Below are 19,226 nucleotides of genomic sequence, written 5' to 3'. Positions count from 1 at the left end.
AAGGCGCTTGAACTTTGCCAAAGACAAGGCAAGAGCTCTCCAAGTGGCAAGCGTTTTGGCCGGGCACGTGTCCGGCACCTGAAGCGGACTTTCAGTTCAGATCAACATCAGCCATCCCAACAACAACAACAAATGTGCTACTTATGGCTGCCTAATTTGAGCTTGCCACATGTCTTTAGTTGAGTAATGAGCGCAGTTATTTATTCCCAAACGCTGCTTTATCATTTAAGCAACAGTTATTGCTTTTTATTGCAATTGCTAACTCAGTTTTCACACTCTAACGAACTCAGCGAGTTGGCCAAAAGGGTTTTTCGCTCATCTGCAATTCAATTTGGCAGCTTGGGTGTCTGCATCTTTTTGATTATGCAGCAATCCACAAAGGGAAGACAAAAAGAGAAGCGATAGTTGGAAAACTGCCATTGTTTTGCTGCTGCGGCACTTTCTGCGCATTCATTACAATTATTTTGCAAACTTTTTATTGCAACTATAAAAACTTGCAGCTTACAGGTGCGAACTAGTTTAGGCACTTCCTATAGCTTATCAGCAGTTTAAAGATATATAAATTTTAAAGGCTTGTCGTTCAGTCACAACGAATGCGAGTGAATCAACTGATTGACGTCAGTTGAGACAGTTGCTCACATAAATATTTATGCAATGCAAATAATAAGAAATGTTCATATAGTTAGCGCAATTGTTTGCATTGCTTATGGAATTATAATCAAAAGCATCTAGATATAAAAACTTATGTTAGTTCTTCCTCTTTTATTTATTTATTATTTCTGTTTATATTTTTTATCAAAATAAACTTTTAGCTACAACTGTAGCATAGAATCCACACGTCAGACAGTTCTTCCCATTTTTGGATCCACAAAGTGACGTTGATGCTTTTGTTATTTTATTCAACAACTGTCTTATTTAATTAATCAAGTCTAAGCATGAATCAAGCGTTAATTACGCTTTTATCAATTTAGTTGAATAATTGCTAACAAAAGAACAAAGCAATGCCATGCAACTCTTCTAGGAAGTGTTCAATTATTAAAGCATGTCTTTATGTTCAAGTCTGAATCAGTTTAATATGCACACAAAAATCAATTTGTTTGCTTAGTCGGCGTCTCCCCCATTTAATTTAGTTTGCCTCAAGTAAACGTTCATTGTTGTCGGCAGCAGATTCTAGCGAGTTTATATTTTATGCAAGCAGCTGCAACGACAAATTTTGTGACCCGCCTTTGAATGTTTAATTTCAATCAATGCCAAATCCTTTTTAAGCTGCACTTTAAGCTTTCATAATAAACTAAAATGTCTTTTCTTTATTTGCAGATTTTCGCCAATCAACTATTTGCAACATTTGCTTCCATTATTTATATTATAAATTGTCAAAATTAATTAACTACGCTTAAACGGAATTTAAATAGCAATTTTCAACTGCCAAAAGATGTAAAAATATCTAAAAAATATTTTGTGTGAAGGCCTGACGAAAATGCGGATGTCTGCGATTTTAAAATAAAAGTGAGTGTACATTTAAAATTAACTAAAACAACAAATTTAAAGTCAGATTGATCGTGTGGATGGCAAGTTAGTAAGCGCAGCAACCACTATCAATCATTATTGTGGAACGCATAGCAAAGTCAACAACAGCTTAGCTAAAACAACAACCAGCGGCTTGCGTCTGTGCTGATTAAGACGAACTCGAACATGTCTGGTTCGATCTTGACTTGAGCCTCGAACATTAGGCTTTTAGTTTTGTTGTTGTTTATGTAAACTTATATTTAAATAACATATTTGCTTGCTTTCTTTCAGCAGAACTTAGCCATTGTATAAAACACAGTTTTTGGAGATAATGGACGCTCCAGATGCGGGATTAGGACGAGTTGTGCGCGCTCCCCTACGGCGTAAGCGCAACGATGAGCAGCTTGTAGACAGAGTAAGTACAAATTGTTGGCTAGATCATATAGCTTCACCTTCTAGCAGGCAAATTAATAGGTCGGCATCGGCGTCAGTTTTCCATTAACAACTTTTCCACTTAAAAGTTGACATAGACGCTTTGTCTTGCTTGCATTTCTTTACTTTTTGACATATCATTGAAGTCGATCACTGTCTTGGCTTTTGTTGTTGTTCGTTTCTTTAGCTGTGGTTCCATTTTCTATTTATGGCCGCCTGTGGCGAACGATCCAGTTTCCACAGTCGCTCCCGTGTCGCTATCGCATAAATTCAAATACACACACATGAGATTTCAACGAAAAATGAAAGTTATTCAACAACATTTAACAGTTACAACGCCTACAACACACACACACACATGTCTATGAATTTTCTTATTTTTGACTATCGTTGATTAATTAATTAATGGCTGGTTATTAAACTAATGTTTTACTAATGACATATGTACGCCCTTTGGCTGGCATTCGTGACCTGCACCCACACCATAGAAAAGAAAGCTCTGCGCAAATCAAGTGCCACAGAGAGTGTAACCCACAATTGGTGCGCCTCGAATATCACGCAATTAAAACATAAATAATAGTAACGCCTTGCCAGTAACAAAAGCAACAATTAATTTGGTTTTATGTCAAGTTCAATGCACGCAGACGTAGACACCCACGCTCACAAAAGCTAAGCAACATCCAAAAGCAACCAAAACTTACTAATAAACAAAATCAAAAGCAATTAGACAACAGCAGCAGCAGACGTTCACCACACACTCAAAGAGAGCGAGCGGACTTTCTCTCTTTCGGCAAAAGCTTTGCGCGCACTTGTGACCTTTTTTATTAAAAGCAACTTCAATAAGTCAGCTGTTGCTGCCGGCTACAGCATGAAACTGAAACTGGAGTTTTATGTGCTCTTCTCGTTGCTCTTCGGTCAAACGCTCTCGCAAAAGGTTTTTCTGTTATTGAGTACCCTACACATATGCATATGTGGGGTATTTGAGTTTATCAGCCTCGCTCGCTAGTCAAATGCTACAGGGTACGCCGTTGGTCGTAAATATTTTTTTATCTTGCACGCTCTGTTATTGTTTTGTATTTGCGCCTGTTGCTTAGTGGCTCTTACTTGCGCCGCCGCCGCTCGCTCTCTCTCGCTTTGCGCTACGCTCTCAGCTCTGCCTGCGCCGTTGGCTCTGGGACGTTTGGCAGCCGTTGCGCCGTTTTAGTTACAATTTGTATTTCACTTGGTGCGCGCTTTACTTAACGCGCTGCTAACATTCGCTTCTCGCTGTTTGTATGTGTATGTGTGTGTATTTGTGTTTACTCAACCTCACCTAACCGTCGCCACCCCAACCCACCGCCAACTTAACTTAGTTTTGTGTGCTGTGTGTTTTTATTTGCGCCTATTGCTTGTGCGCTGCTGCAATTTTCGCGTGCAATTTTGTTGTTATTGCATTTTGCAATAGACTGCAGCATGGGCCAAAGAAAAATTATGAAAAATCACAAATTTAAAATATTTGCGGCGACCCGCTTTTCATGTTGTTGTCGTTAACTCACTCAAACACTTCGTGCTGCGCTTATTTTGTCTGCCCAAAATAATTTTTGTGTGCGCGGCGCGACCTTCGGCAGTCGCTTGGACATTTTCGGTGCGTTTAATTCGGTCGACGTCGCTGCGACTGCGCTTAGTACAATTAGTATAGAGTATACTATAAAACGTTTGTTTAAAACAAATACAATAATGACGTTATAATAACACCTTACTGCCCACCAGCCCCCCTTTGGGATTTACTTGTTAATCAAATATAAAAACATTGCTGATTAGATCATGTTGTTGAGAGAGGAAACAACTGTTAACGCACAATTTGCAATTAGAATAAAAAGCAACAACTGTACTTTACGAGAAATTTGATATGCGAATAGTATATAATAGAAAAAACTTATTGCGCGACAGCTTTAACGTTTATTTTGTTTGTAACTAATTTAATAATTATTGCTGTTATGCAAATGAAATCACTGAACGAGTTCCACAACAAAATAACAAGCTGCCGTATATTTTAATCAGTTGACAAAAAATTTGCTGTTTTTTGGGATGCTCTACAATTTTTATTTGCTTACTTAACATAACCTTCAGTTTTCACCGTTTCAACGGTGGCGTATACTTTATTTATCTAAATTGTTTACGCTGCTTGCTTGTTCCTTCTTGCTTATCAACAACCAATGTAGCCAAAATAAAAGTTCACAAGATAGTGCGCCCTCAAAATGTCAATGCAAAATTGATTCAATTTCTATTCGCGTGTAAATTCAAGACAGCAAAAAACAAACAGAAGGTGCAAAAATAAAAGCGCAAAGCACAATACAAAAGGCAATTGAAAAGTAAAAATGCAAAACTCAAAAACTAACGTTTGTCGCCGCTGTCGTCTGCTCGCTGATAACGAAAGCGAATCAGCTTGAAAGTAAACAGTAAGAGAGCAAAAGCGAAAGGTAGTCTAAGGCAACAACAACTACCGTTAAATTTATGATAAGCGCTATAAAGGGTGACAGAAATAAACTGTAGCAATTTTATTGAAAAGTTAAAAGCAAAGAATTATTCAATAACGTTGATAAACATAATAAAAACCAAAAAAACGAACAAAATAAATTTTAGAATTGCACTTAGCGAGGCTGCACTGTAGTTTGTAAGCAAGACGCTGCTCTCAGAGAAATTTAGCGCACTCAAAGTTCTGCTGAGTGGCTTTCAAATAGAATAATGCATTATTAAAATTTGTTTATTTATAATAATTAGAACGTAACCCATTTGGCCGACTGCCTGATGATAAAAACAAATAAACAAAAACCCACGAACAGCTGTTGAGTATTTGCGCTAAATTTTTAGTAGTTGAAATGTTGAATTTTTTAGTAGTAAATGAAAGGCGGCAAACTAAAACAAACAACAAAATTATATAAAAAAAAAAAAACAATGTAACTATGGAAATGTTAAAGTGCAAATAAACAACTAAAACAACAAAAGATAAACAAGTGAAATTAAGTGTATTGTTTAAACAAATCAACAACAACAAGCAACGGGGCAACATGCGGCATTTAATCATGACCCCAACATCGTTGTCGATGTCAACGCCAACGCTCTCATCGCTGCATCATCAGCGCATGATGTCGCAGTCACAGTTGACGCTCAACTCGCAGTCTCAGTCGCAGTCACCATCTCCGCTAACGCCGCAGTCGGCGTCGCCTTCGTTTTTTGGCATCAACGGCTCGCCCAAGTTCCCAGCCAACTACGAGCGCAGCGATAAAGTGAGTGACCCCCTACTGGCATTAGCTTATAGTATATACATATATATGTGAAAATTACTCTATATAGTATTGTTCATGAATGAAATCGACTCGAGCATAATGCGTCCATCACATGTTTTACATTCATTATAACGATGCATACGACGCATTCGCATTTGAGTGGAGTCGAGTTGAGTTGAGTATTCCCTTCGTTTATTTTCATTGGCCCGCAGCATGAAATTCACTTAATATTTAATGCAAATTTTCACTGCACAAGCCAAGCATCGATAAATAGAAAACGTGTTTTCAATTTTATGATACGCTTGTACGTTAAATTTGAATATATTTACCGTTTTTAGATAAACTTGTTGCCTTTCTCTGCTGCAGCACGCTTCATCACGCAGTTTAAAGCGTAAAGAAATGAAATGAAATTCAATATACTTAGCAGATGAATTTATAAAATTAAATTATATATGAAACTTTTTCTACGTATGAATATAAATTTATAAAAAATGTATATGGCAACAACTTTTGCTTGTACGTAGCTGTAAAAATTCTAAGAAAAACGTTGCTTTCAATATTTTGAAATTCAAAGTTTCCAATTTTTTGCCTAGAGCTATTAGAATATAATGCCCAGTCGACGCTTTTGTTTAAATCTCTGCTATTTAGCATTGATTTCAACTATTCGCTTTTGTTTTTTGTGCCAACTCCAATTAGTACAATTGCAGTTTTCAAATTATCCAAACATGCGCTTAGGCTGTTTTCTCTTTCTCGCGGGTTCATTATTGTTTTGACCTTCGTGCTGCGCCGTTAAATGCCACAGCCCGTATAGATTCCTTAATTATTATACACAAGTTCACTCTCGGGTTTATTATCTCGCAAATTGCGCAAACTTTTTTTTTTCAGTTTTGCAAATGTCAGCGGCAAACAATTTTCTAATTTGCCTTTTCCCAATGGCGCGCAAATCGTAGCACTGAGCTTTGCGTTGCGTAATGCGCAACAATTAATTAAACAACAACAACAACAATCTCAACACTGCTAAGCAGACATTTTGATTTTTTAGCAAAGTTGTGAACCACACAAAGTCGGCAAAGTTCAAGGTGAGCTTCGAAGATGATGACGGAGCCGTTTAAACGTCAATTTCACACGCAATTTGCAAATTTATCAAAAATTTTCATTTGTTTTCCCTTTCGTTGAAAAGTTGCTGTTTGAGAAAAATCATTTGCTAAGCGCCTTGCGCTTTTTGGAGCAGAAAAACATTAGATAGCCAATGTAGCTGTTGGTCTTGCTGTTGCATGAGTGTGAAGCTTTTCCTGCGTTTTCTCATATGCAGATGCATCTGCTTTGTTTTTCTACACGAATGATGGACATAATTGCTAAGCTTAGCTGCCACGCCCACTCGCCTACTACATGCACACACAACAAACAACTTCATTTACAGGCGTAATTGTTTTGGCCCATATGCAATGCAGCTAAGCAGAGTTTGGTGGGGTGGGGTGGTGTGTGTAGCACATTGCGCATACGCCACGTTTAACAACGCTGTGCGCTGTCTGTTTGTGAGCAACTGCAACGAAAGTAAATTGCAGCAAGCAAAGTAAAATTCCAATGAGTTTTCCTCTTTGTTTTGTTCTACTTTTTGTGCAAAAGTTGTCTTGTTGCTGCTGCTGCGGCTGCTGCTGCTGCTCATGTCTTCTTCTAATGACCGCCGCGTCTCTAGACTTTGGGAAAGTGCTGTCCGTTTGCCGTTCATTCATCTCGCTCGTTTTTCTGCTTCTGGTAGCCTAGACAATCGCTTATGATAGTTTGCCATTAGTTGCGCGACTTTCTAACCGCCGCAATCGACGACAAAAGCAGCAGCCGCCGCACTCGAGTGCAAGAAGAAAAGTGTCGTTTTGCTGATTTTGTTGTTGACATTTATCACACAAGTAAATGTGGCAAGAAGCACTCTCTGCCCCACACCAAAGCTGCCGCAGCTAGCAAAAGCATTAACCGCCTTTATGCCAGTGAAATTGCAACTGCGATTAGAGCAACACGCATGAATATATTTAAATGCAGTTAGACACACTCAATGAGTTGACTCTTGGTCAAAACTGTAGTCAGCATGATTTTAAATAAATTATATGACTGTCACTTCTATAATAAAGATTAATTGATTGCCATTTTTATTATACAAATTATATAAAAAAGACATGCAAATAAATCTTTATTTGCAATTGATAAAATAAATGACATGCAAATAATATAATTAAATAGCTTTATTGGTAATCGTAAAATATTTTGAATTTATATAAAAAATTCGATATATAGCTTTTTTTTTAAATTTATATATATAGCTTTTTCTTTAAAATAAATAAAATTAGGTTCTTTCTTTTTAAAATGGTCTTTTAAGTTTCTGTAAATGTTTAAAGCATTTTAAAACTATTTAATCATTTAAAATATATTTTTATACTTAATTTTTACTAAAGAAATTTAGCTCTAAATGTTCTAGTTTATATTTAGTGCTGCCTCACTAAAGGTCTACCTAAGTCTTTAACTTTAATAATTATCAACTGGCATTTAATTTAATGTTTTGCGCAAATTGTTTTGTTTTCTTATCGGCGCGTGGTTTATTTGTTAAAGTTGTTTGCTTGATTTGTGCCTGACATCATGTAATTATTTTGGCAAATGCGCATTTAATGAGCGAATTGTGGGGCGTTAACAATCAATTGTCTACAATTGTTTGATAGCAAAGTTGAGTAGTAAAATTTGAAGGCAGTGCTGCTACCTTTAACATTTTAGCCAAAGAGCTGACCACAGCGTCAAGCTGCAAGTTGTCGTGCCACTTTCCACTTTCATTTTGCTGCTGCTGCAAGAATTGTCGCAAGCTGATTAATTAAAATGATTTATATTTAAATGTGTGTGTGTACTGTGTTGCATTTTCCGGCTTTTCACTCGAATAATTAATCAGCTGGCCGCACAAGTTTTGCAATTTCCATGCATACAATGCAGTTTCTTTGTCTCTGACCACTCCAGACAAACTGCCACGCCCTAGTATGCCGCCCTATATGCATCATACATCATTTAGCGGCGGCATATGTTGCTGCCAGCTTTGTTTGCAAAAATAACGGCAAACTGTATCAATATGCGGCCATGTTATGAGTCACAGCTGCCGCAAAATCCGAATTGGCCTTAAAAAGTCTATGCAAGTAAATGCAGTGAGCACTCGCTAAAGCGCACGCAAATATTCAACTCGTAGTAAAGTAATTTAAAGTCTTTTTTTGCAGTTCTTTTTACTTTGTTGCACCTGTACTTGCGATTTTGTTATAAACTGCAGCAGTCTGTTAGTCGCTTTTTGCTATTTTGTTAGCTGTCGAACTTTTGGCGTTAAAATTTGTTGTTATTGTTGTTACTAGAGACTGAAGTGGAGGCTGCAAATGCAACAGCAACTGAATTTAAGGCTGTGGCTATATAAAAAAACGTGCGACTGTTTAATTGAAAGGCTTTTGGGCATGCGACGAGAACAACTTTGTTGCAAGTCTCCTTATACATAACAGCGATCTGACAACACACACACACACACATATGCAGCTCTTATATGCAATATATAGCGCATGCTGCACTGAGTTTTAATTTATTGGATTTTATGCAAAGTCTTGTTGAGCAGCTTAACAGTTCACGGCATTAGATGATGAAACTTTGGCTTTGAGATTAAAGTTGCACAGGGTGCTTGATAAAAAAATTACAGCAGAAATAAAAGAAATTTAAAAATAAATAAAAATTAAAAATGTGTGTACAACAAATTCATAAAAGTTTCTAATTTATGAATTTGATTGGAACAGTATTCTTAATAAGATTTTATTAAACAAAAAATGAAGGCAAAATGTTTCAAATAAATAAAACAGTGCAATGATGATTAATATAATTTTTAATATTAATAATAATTTATGTCTAAATTGCTCATTTTCAAACCTTCTTATTTTCTCTTAACGAGTTTCAAGGGCAAATCGTTGTCAATGAATAAAACACCACAAAATACATTATAATTTATTCATTAATTTTATTACCTAATTCTTATTATATTATTTATTTGTACTTGCTTATTTTAAAATTATTTGATGCTTTGGGTATATTTTTTAATTTATTTATTGCATTTGTTTTTCGTATTAGAAGCTCGCAATAATTTAATTTAAATAGTTAAATAAAAAAAGCTTAACGTTACTATTTTGCAACCATTTGTAAGCTATAGCCACCCTGTATCTGCGCTGTTAAAATTAAACAATAAAGGCGCATTTAAGTTAAGCTAGCGCCATGTGGAGTCACTCAGAGTGGCAGTGGCAGTGGCTGCCGCTGCCAAAGCCGCTTTAAGCCATTTGGCTTTTGTAAGCGGTCGCGCTTGCTCTCTTTGCCCCCCACCCCCAACCACCCGCCCGCGACTTGCTCTTATTTTCTTAGCTGGCAGCCACACCCACACTCAGCTTTGGACTGGGATCCAGGAGCTGGAGCAGCAGTTGCTGATTGCATTTGTCTGTCACTTTCTGGGAAAGTCGCTGGCACGTCGCTGAACCGAATAAAAGTGGAAAATGGGCGCCAGCAACAAGAAAACTAAAGAAATGCTTTTCCTTTTACTTTCAACTTTTGCATGTCGCGCACATTTTGCAGCATTTGCTAAGATTTCTCGCTTCCAGATTTGCATTTCGGCCATAGCTGAGACTTTTTATTGAAAACACACACACATACACTTATGTAAGCTATTGCTGTGTCTGTGTGTGTGTGTGTGTGGGTTGGCAATTTTTATTTGTACTGATCTCTTTGCTAATTTTTGTGCGCCGATGTGGAAAACGCTGCCCGCTTGGCCGCCTGTTTGCTGCCTGAAAATTGTTTTCCCTTTTTTTTTTTTTTTGCTTTGATTTTCTTTCTTCATGTTACGCCGCCGCCTGCGCCGTGGGCGCAGTCACCCATGGGCCGCTTGTTACTGATTTTCTGGAGTGTAATTTTCAAGCGAGAGAAAAAGTGTTGGGCCATTAGCATGATTAATGCTTTGAATGTTTCGTTTGTTGTTGTCGCACCTTGAAGCGGGGCGTGGCTTAAGTTCAATTATTGCTGCATTTTGAAGGCTAAAGCGCTTAAATTGAGTTAAGCCTACAAACAAAAGAGTTCAACAAAGAACTTGATACACTAATTAGTATTCACACTATGTGGAGCACTTGACTCATACAACATAAAAAAAAGCGAGTGACACTAAAAGCGCTAACGGTAAATGTTGCGCAGTGTTGCAACTTCTAACCCAAAGAGAACCCGTGGGTGAACCTAGCCAACCAACAATCAACCATAGACCTCATTAAATGTAAAGCACGTTGTTGTTGTTGTTGTTGTTGGTGGTGTTGTTGTTGTACTTCGTGGTGCTGTTTCCCATGTACAGACACGAAATAAAGCAAAGCTGACCATAAAACAATGCAAAACAGTTAGAGCAACAAATGACAAGCGTGACAATAGTAGAAAGAGTGCGCGAAAGAGTGAGTGAGTGCGCAATATATCATAAGCAGCTGTATGGAAAAGGTAGCCCCCCTCCCCCAAACCCAAAATGTCAATGAACTGCAGCCAAAATGTTTATGCCACATATGTGAAAAATACTGGAATACGGGCTTTAAATATTTACATTCATTTATGTGGGTCTGTCTCAGTTCCAGTCAAAATAATACTAAATATACAAACTTTTTAATTAATTATAGAAGTTGCAACAAAGCAAAGCAAGGGCTGACAGTTGAAAATGAGTAAAGTAAATTACAATAAACTGAAATAAAAATAAAAAACAATTTACTAGCAATTAATTTGTATGGCAACAATTTGTTTGAGCGCTCAATTTATAATAACTTCTATTAATGTTTTGTTATAGATTTTATAAGCAAGTGCATATTTCAACAACAATGTGTTTTTATTACTAAGCTATATATACGTTTCATATAAAAAAAAAAAACTGCGACAAATCTAATTGAATAGAAATACTTTAGTAATGCTCAAAATATTTGAATCATATAAGGAAACAAGTTGAATTTTACCAATAAAATAAGCTTAAAACATATCAATAAGCTCAATTTGGTGCCTACATCTGTAACCTCTGCACTAGTCCGAGCGCTAGTTCAAGTAACTGACCAACACTTTAAGCCTCGTTGTATTTGAATAGTTTTTCTTATATATATATTTTCATACTACCATAACGCTTTTAATTAAGAAAATTTGCATTATTTTCGTTTTGGCATTGGGCAGCGGATAAACGTGACCAGTATTTTAATTATGCCCCCTTGATAAAATAATTCGCGTGCCGTGCAACTGTTTATATCGCTCATATATAGTGTCTATATACAAACTGATATTTGAACCTTGCGGGCAACGCAACAAATTGCGCGCTGCTTTGATTTTTAGATAAGATACAAATTGCAAGTGCGCCCTGGTTAGTTAACTATGCGAGTTGTGCTGTGACTAGCGTATTTTAACTACGCTTGTCTAGTACGAAAATTCTATTGATGAGTTTTGTACGTAAACTTAACTTTGACTATGTTGCATGTTGCACACACCATCAAGCGAGGCAGGACTCCAACTCTCCACTCTCCTCTCTCTCTATCTCTCTCTGTGTCTCTGGCTGATTGCCAGCTGTCAGTTTGACATTTGACAATTGCTGGTGCCCTCAACAGGTTACGGGCGCACTTGCAACAGCTCCGTGTGGCAATTGCTATAAACAATGCTTTATAAATCAAGAAAGATAAGCACAACACAGGGACAACAAAAGTTTATAATGACGCTATAAAGAGTAAAAGAATTGGTCGAGCGTTAGCTGGCATTTTGCACGTCTTTGTAATTTCCTGGCTAATGATTTGTCTAGCTGTCTCGCTCGCTCTTGCCGCTGCTGATCGTTAACCACACAATGAAAATGCAGTTAACACTTTTTACGCGCATGTCTCTCTGTTGTTGCCTCAAATGTAATTCACATTTGTTGCCAACACACACCGGCGAGCCAAACCGGCCGGCAACTGTTTGGTTTTCAATTGTTTAAATTTTAGTTGAAAAGCCAAACGTTTGAACTATTGTTTGCATGTATTGGTGACCCCCCGCCTGATGCTTTAAGCCAACATTTCGACACGCGCAATTACGTTTTAATGCAGCCAGGGCTGCAGCAAAAGCTTAGCTGACAAATTAGAATTGTTAGAAAGAATACTAGGAAATAATATATAATATATGAAATTATATATATTTAATCAAATATGCAACAAAAAAAAGATATAACAAATATGGAAAATATCAAATTTATAGAGCTATATATTTTATCATTTTCATATATCATCAATATGACATTTAAAAAATATTTTGCCAACCCTATTACAATGTGACTGTTTAAGCTGCTGCAGCCCTGGCTGGCTACAACTATTCAACTATTTTAGTTTGTTTTTGTTTTGTACTTAAACTTGATTTGTGCTGGTCAAATGCGCAATTCGGCTAAAGCCTTTGAAGTGTCTCAGCATTTTTTGTTTTTTTGGCAAGTGCCAAAAATCTGTCAAATCCAGCAAGATTTATCTATGGCAACAAATATTTATCATTGAGCATATTTTGAAAGTACGCGTTTTGTAACTAGAAATAGTTAGAGACTCCAAATATTTGTTTAACACCTTCACGAGCGCTTGTTTAACTATGCGTATGCGCGATAAGTTTGTTTTGGCTTCATGCCCACATGATCAGCACACACACACACACACACACACTTGATTGATGTAGGGGCACTCCTAACTTATGGAGACAAGTCTTATAGCTCTATGGGCTACTGTAGACACTTGAGCTTAAGGCCTTAAGGCCTCGCAGGCATAAAAAATCAATAACGCATTAAATTGATATTTGTTAAAACTCATTTATCATTTGACAGTTGACTTTTTAGCCAAAAGTCAAGTGGCCTTAGGCTTAGACTAATTTGCATTTTGTTGTTTATAAACTGCAGGCATCTTTATCAAGCCCATTAACAGTTTGCTCTCGCCCACAGGCTGCGGCTTAACTTTAATATTATGTTTGATGACTTTCTTTGCCCCAGCTCAGTATCTATGACAGCAATATCCGTATCTTAAGTTTAAGCTGTCCGTTGCAAGTTTGTTGTCTGCGCTACCCACACGCGCTGAGCAATATTTTTGGTTTATTTCTTGTACCACAGACCGTTTCAATTTGTTTTGCCCACTTTGCTGACAATTTTTATTTGCTTGTTTTTTTTTTTCTCGCTATTTCATGTCTCGCTGAATCGCTTGCTTGATTTATTAATTAGTTGCACGACAAAAGTCGCTATATATAATATATACTCGTATCAACAAAAAGGTTCAGGTTTACAAATGCATTTCTAATGAGCTTCGAGCGTCTTTTATAAATAAAACTTGTGATGTCAGCTGATGATGTCAGTTTTATTCTTTGCTCCTTGTACAAAATCCGATTTTTGTGCTGCTCTTCATTTTTTTTTTTGTTTGAAGAGATCATTTGCAATTGCGTGCTGAGCTTTCGTATTAATTAAAACTTTTTTCATTCATTCTTTTTGAGTTCTTAACGCCTGTTAATGCAACGTTTTGCTAAATGTTCGATGGCGTTAGCACTATCATTAATCACAAGTTCTATTTATTATACGAGCTTCATGTAATTATTCGCTTTAAACTTTCTTGGACTGACTTGCAAGTTTAAGTGTAATTATTACTAACAGCGCAGGGTTAATAACATAATGCTAAATGTGCTGCTAACAGCGCTCTGTACTTGAAGTACAATGTCGATTGATTCAAAAGAATTTAATGTATATACATATGTTATGTTCTCTGTGAATAACATAATGTTAGACATGCTGCTAACAGCGCTCTGTACTTAAAGTAAAATGTTTATTGTCGTTTATGTTTGTAACATAAAGTTGTACGTAGATAGAATTCAAATAATGTGCCTATGAATTTATGCTTATGTACTTATGTTCCTAACTTAACAGTAATCTGTTTATAACATAAAGTTAGACATAGCTTGAAGCAATAGACTTCACAGTAAGCGACCATGCTCTCAATTTAACAGCACTGTGTTAATAACATCAAGTTAAAAATTTAGAGTATGTGCTTAATCTGCTAACTTCACAGCGCTCTGTTACTATTATAACATAATGTTAAACGCATGTAGCAATATAATTCCAAATATGTTCTTATGCTCTTAACTTAACAGTGAACTGTTAGTCGCAGCTTGAAGCAATATAATTCTATGCTATGCTATTAACATAATGTTAGACGCAAAAAATTCAAATTTAACAGCGCTCTGTTAATAACACTTACTCCCTCTCTATAAGTTTAACCAAATTAGTCTCTCGTATTGATGGATTATTGCTGCTTCTACTTTTACCACAACCCACTTATTGTGTTTATTTTATTAGCGGAAACAACTTTTATTGTTCGCTTCTTTATATCTAACTACTTTTTGCCATAAAAGTTGCCATGTGAAATGCGATTAAAATGCCTTGGCAGAAATGTAAACAAACTAAGTGTGAAGGCTGCTGCGCAGGCCTTTAAAAAATTAAAAAGCTGAGCTCACCACACATTTGTGTTGACCTTGATTTCGTTCACTTGGAGTCAATAATACACAATGGGCAGCAAATTGTATTAAAAGCAATAACAATTTGTTGATTATTGCCCACCCACGTGGCAAAAAATAAAATGGCAACAGCTTCATTGCAAATTGAGCTTGGGGTTGAGTAACAGTTGCTGATTTATGGCTCATTGAAGATTTGGTAACTTGATACAATTTCTTGTGCACTGACCTCAATGAGTAAGCGCAGCTTGTAATGTTTAATAAATAAATGCAAGTTGTTGTTAGCTCAACCTGACTATGTTATTAACATAGTTCAAATAAAAAGTTGGAGTTTGTTGGCTCACGACTTCTATTGAGGCCTGCGCTTAAAACTTGTTTAATTGTTGATTCTGTCAAATGTTGACTAAGATTTCTATTAACTTTCTATTCGCTGAGCTGAGATTTTTATGGGCATAACAATTACAAAAGTTGTTCGGTGAAAATGAGCAGCTCTAGTCAAACTGAAAGTAAATGCGTATATTAATTAAATGCAACTATTAAAACAACTTATTCTACGAATTGTGGGCGTCTTAGACTCGTGCGTTGGTCATTTAAATCAAAGTGCGAATTTAATTGGAATAATGAGCTGAGGAACTTGTCGCCGTCCATTAGCTGTTGGCCATGAGTTACAAAAATAAATCGTGGGATATAACTAAATTATACTAAATTATAGTTTGGCTTTGGCAATCGTTTTGCTTTTTATGGTTTTTTGGTACTCGAAACAAAGAAGCAGCCCCCAGTGGAGCTCAACTCAATTTATTTCTACGACTCTCAAAACTGTGCCAAAAATCTAATTTATCGAACTGCAGTGGGTTGAGCTGAGAGCTGCGAAACAAATGAAATGCCGGAAATAAGTGCGGACACCGACTTATAATTAAATCATTACTAATGTCATAAAAATTAAGTGCTGCAAATTTATCAGCGTACTAAATTATGCTTAAGCTGCGAATGCTACAGAAAACAAAAATAAGAATAAAGTTTATAAAAAATTGAATTTGAATGCTGCGACTGCTTTGACTGCGCTGTGGGCAGCATTTGGGGCTGGAAACTGACAGCTGACACCTGTTATTAGGCACAACACTCACTGTTTGGGTGTATGTTGTAGTTGTTGTTTACTGTAAAATTGTAGCAATCAAATTGCGAGTGCGTTGCATGCAGCGCTCAATTCGGTATTTTGTATTTAACAATAATTTATGCGCATGTTTTTACATTTCGTTGGAATTGTATGTTAAGTCTGCTGCACAGCAAATATTGTGGGCGTGTGTGTGTGTCTCTCTGTGTCTGTGTGTGGTTGCCACAGCGTCTGGCCTGGTCATAAAGCCAACTCCTCTGCAGCATTTAGCAGCACATTAAAGCCCTGAGCTGCACTTATAATTAAAACTTCAAAATGCCAAACAGATGGCGGCGGCGACCACACAAAATTGATTGTGCATTATGCAAGCGACAACAATATCAAGTATACGCCATGCGATGATACCCAAAATTATTCAAGTTAGTAGCTCAATGCGTTACAAATTGTTTGGAGTTGATGGAGGCTTTCGCCTCTAACATACGTGGGAAAATTCCGCTGAGCAGTTGCTAAGTATAGTCTGAAGTTTCTTATAAATAACAATCATTAAACAAATTGCGCGCTCATTTGAATACATTAAAGCCACAAATCCTTTTAACTAACACCAACTAATATGGCAGCAAACTTTCAAATCAACTTTGCAACTCTCACTCACCCGCGTTGCATTCGATGTAAACTCAAATAGATTTAAGAGCCCCGGACTCCGGACTAACTGCCAGCAGCATCTTTCATCATCAACTTTGACACTCAAGCTGGAGCTGGAGCTGAAGCTGGAGCGCTGGCTGAGGAAAGTCTAGCCAGTTGGTCGTGTTGTTGCCTGTGGCTCATTTAACTGATTGCTTTCCATGAACTTTTATTTTTGTATCTTGGCCAAGTCGCATTCGCGTGGATTTATGAGCAGCCAAAAATGCAAGAAGCCAAAGGCGTCGGTCACGTTGCCTTCAATTGCTTGCTGCGTGGCATTTGGAAACTGCCACAAGCTGCTGCTGTTTCAGATAGAGTTTGCAACTCAGCTGAGACTTTTTAATTTAGCTGCTGACACATTGACAAATCTATGGCCAGTTGATTGACAGTTGCGATCTGATTGACTGAGTTTGCGATTTATGCGATTGTTGCGCTGTTTTGAGAGTTGGTGGGCCTGGCCTGTCCAGCTTAGGCTGCACTCGCTGACGTATTTAGACCATAGTTAGCTTATCTATATGAATTTATTAAATATAAACAAAGCCTACATACAATTGCTTCATTTGGCGCAGACAAACAATTCAAAGCTGACAATGAAACAAATGCAATTTAATTGCTGCTAAAGCGGAAAACTGTTTTGCGATTTACGTAAATAGCTTGCCAACATACTTAACATTGCCCCGTACACATTTTTACGGCGCAAATCAAAGAAAAAGTGAGATGGCGAGGTGCAGACAACAGCAGCATTATATACCTGAGGAGGTAATGCCAACTGCATTCATTTGAATATGCGAGGCACATGCAGGCGGCTCTCAACTCAAATGGTATCTATCTCTAGCTATCTGCCTAGCATCTGTCAGAGTCTCGGCTTGTAACTTTCCCCCATAAACAACAAACACACACATGTGTGTGTGTGTGTGTGTGTGTATTGACTGCTGCATTGGGCCAAAGCTAAGTGTAGTCAGGTCTCGACTTGAATTTGAACTGGCAAAGCGTTTCAAGTGCGTGTGTGTCTCTCTCTCTCTCTCTTTCTACACTCTGCACTCTTTCTCTTTCGTTAGGCAAACAGTTGGCTGGGAATGTTAACAATGCATTTTGTTTGTCAATCAGTGCGCAGTGCAATGTCGCAGCCTCTCGACTCAACTCAAATGCGTTTTTGGTTTACCGGCAGCGCTTGCTGATTATTTCACTTGATTTGTGTCTCTATCTCGCTCTCTCTTTGTTTGTTATGCAAATTGATTTAACTTTTTCATAGTTTCAAGTACTCATATGCATATTTTTGGGCGCGTGTGTGTGTGTGTGCACTGTTTATCCGTTAGCTTAACATTTTGATTGCCTTTTGTATGAAAATTGAAAAGCATAAAATAAATTTAAACAAGTGTTGCACATTTAAACTTGTTAACTTATATAATTTGAATAATTGATTTAATATTAAATTTGTAATACGTTAGATTAAGAAAAGCGTTGGGAAAAATATTAAAATTTAAATATTATTTTAGACGCCTTAAGACTTATAAAAATTTATTTAATGCTGCTATTATATAATTATAAAAAATATTTTAAATTTAATTTTATTTACAACAATTGTGTTGCTTAAGTATTTAATTCCAGTTTTTAAACAAATAATTTTTATGTCTATTTTAGCTTAGCAACTATTTAACTTAGTTTGTGTATTAAATATTTAATTCAAGCTATGTGCATTTAATTTTGAAGAGTGCAGCTTATATATAAAATACGCAGTAGAAGTTTTGTTCATAGACAAATATTTAGTTTAAGTTAAGAGTAAAGCACACATCAAATTTGACCACAACAATTTAATGCAAATAGCCCAAAAACTAGTGAACAAATTGCATGTTGCTAATATTAATAGTTTCTATATAAGCACTAAAGCTGCTTAAAACAATCACTTAAAGTGTGTGTGCTATTTTCTGTTTCTTCTTTTAAATTTGTAAGCCTTTTTTTGACTAACATAAATTTAATTTGTTGCTATGGCGCCTTAAATTCATTCTCCATATTTTGTTTAAATTGCAGCCTTTGCATATTTTGCACATAAATCTGCATGCGAAAATTCTTAGCGTCGCTGGTTCAACTTCAACTCTATGCTGATCTCTATTGTTATACGCCGTAGGGCGCTATTGTTTAGTGGAATTGTTCCACTTGCTTAGCTGTTGGCCACTGGCTGTTTATTGCTCTGCTTGGCTACCTCGCTTAGTTGTTATTGTGGCTGCTTGATATGCCTAATTTTGTGCGCTTGTTGTTGTTTTTTGGAGGCAACGTGTACGCCTACAATTCAAATTCAATATATAGCTGGGCTCTATACACAATTTATTGCATTTTGTGGGCAGTGCAGACAGCCAGAAACAGATACAGATACAGATACAGCTTGGGTTAAGCATATGGATACGCTTGGGAGCAGCTATAATGAGGCTTTAAACACTTTCCGATTTTATATTTATTTGTTTCAGATTTTAATAAACAATTTCTAGAGCCAATTAGCTAGCCTATGCTTGATAACTAGAAATCAAATTAAGAGCTTTGTTAATAATCAAAGCTGCGCTGCGCTCTTTCAATTCATTGCTGGATCATTTGTCAATTGTAATCGCGTGTTAGTCGCTTTAACTGATTGCGAGAGATACAAGCAGCAACAATATGACGCCTTGGTCTCTGGTCAAGCTTGACTTTAGACTACGCCCCGCCGCACA

General features: G+C 36.8%; 1 protein-coding gene across 4 annotated transcripts in view; it reads left to right on the top strand.

Annotated features, from left to right (window-relative positions):
- Window positions 1-1,813: 1,813 nt before the first annotated feature.
- LOC108607846 (mitogen-activated protein kinase-binding protein 1) overlaps window positions 1,814-19,226 on the top strand; it is a 34,140-nt gene continuing 16,727 nt past the window's right edge. The window contains exon 1 of one of the 4 annotated variants that reach the window (XM_033295002.1): window positions 1,814-1,921. In XM_033295002.1, the coding sequence (XP_033150893.1) occupies window positions 1,838-1,921 (84 nt within the window). In that variant the 5' untranslated portion in view covers window positions 1,814-1,837. Of the gene's footprint in view, window positions 1,922-4,907; window positions 5,205-19,226 lie in introns of those variants that run through there. The other 3 variants (XM_033295004.1, XM_033295000.1, XM_033295001.1) reach the window with 3 other exon arrangements.

Source organism: Drosophila busckii, chromosome 2L (assembly GCF_011750605.1).
Source record: "Drosophila busckii strain San Diego stock center, stock number 13000-0081.31 chromosome 2L, ASM1175060v1, whole genome shotgun sequence".
NCBI lineage: Eukaryota > Metazoa > Arthropoda > Insecta > Diptera > Drosophilidae > Drosophila > Drosophila busckii.
This window is presented reverse-complemented; position numbering and strand designations above follow the sequence as displayed.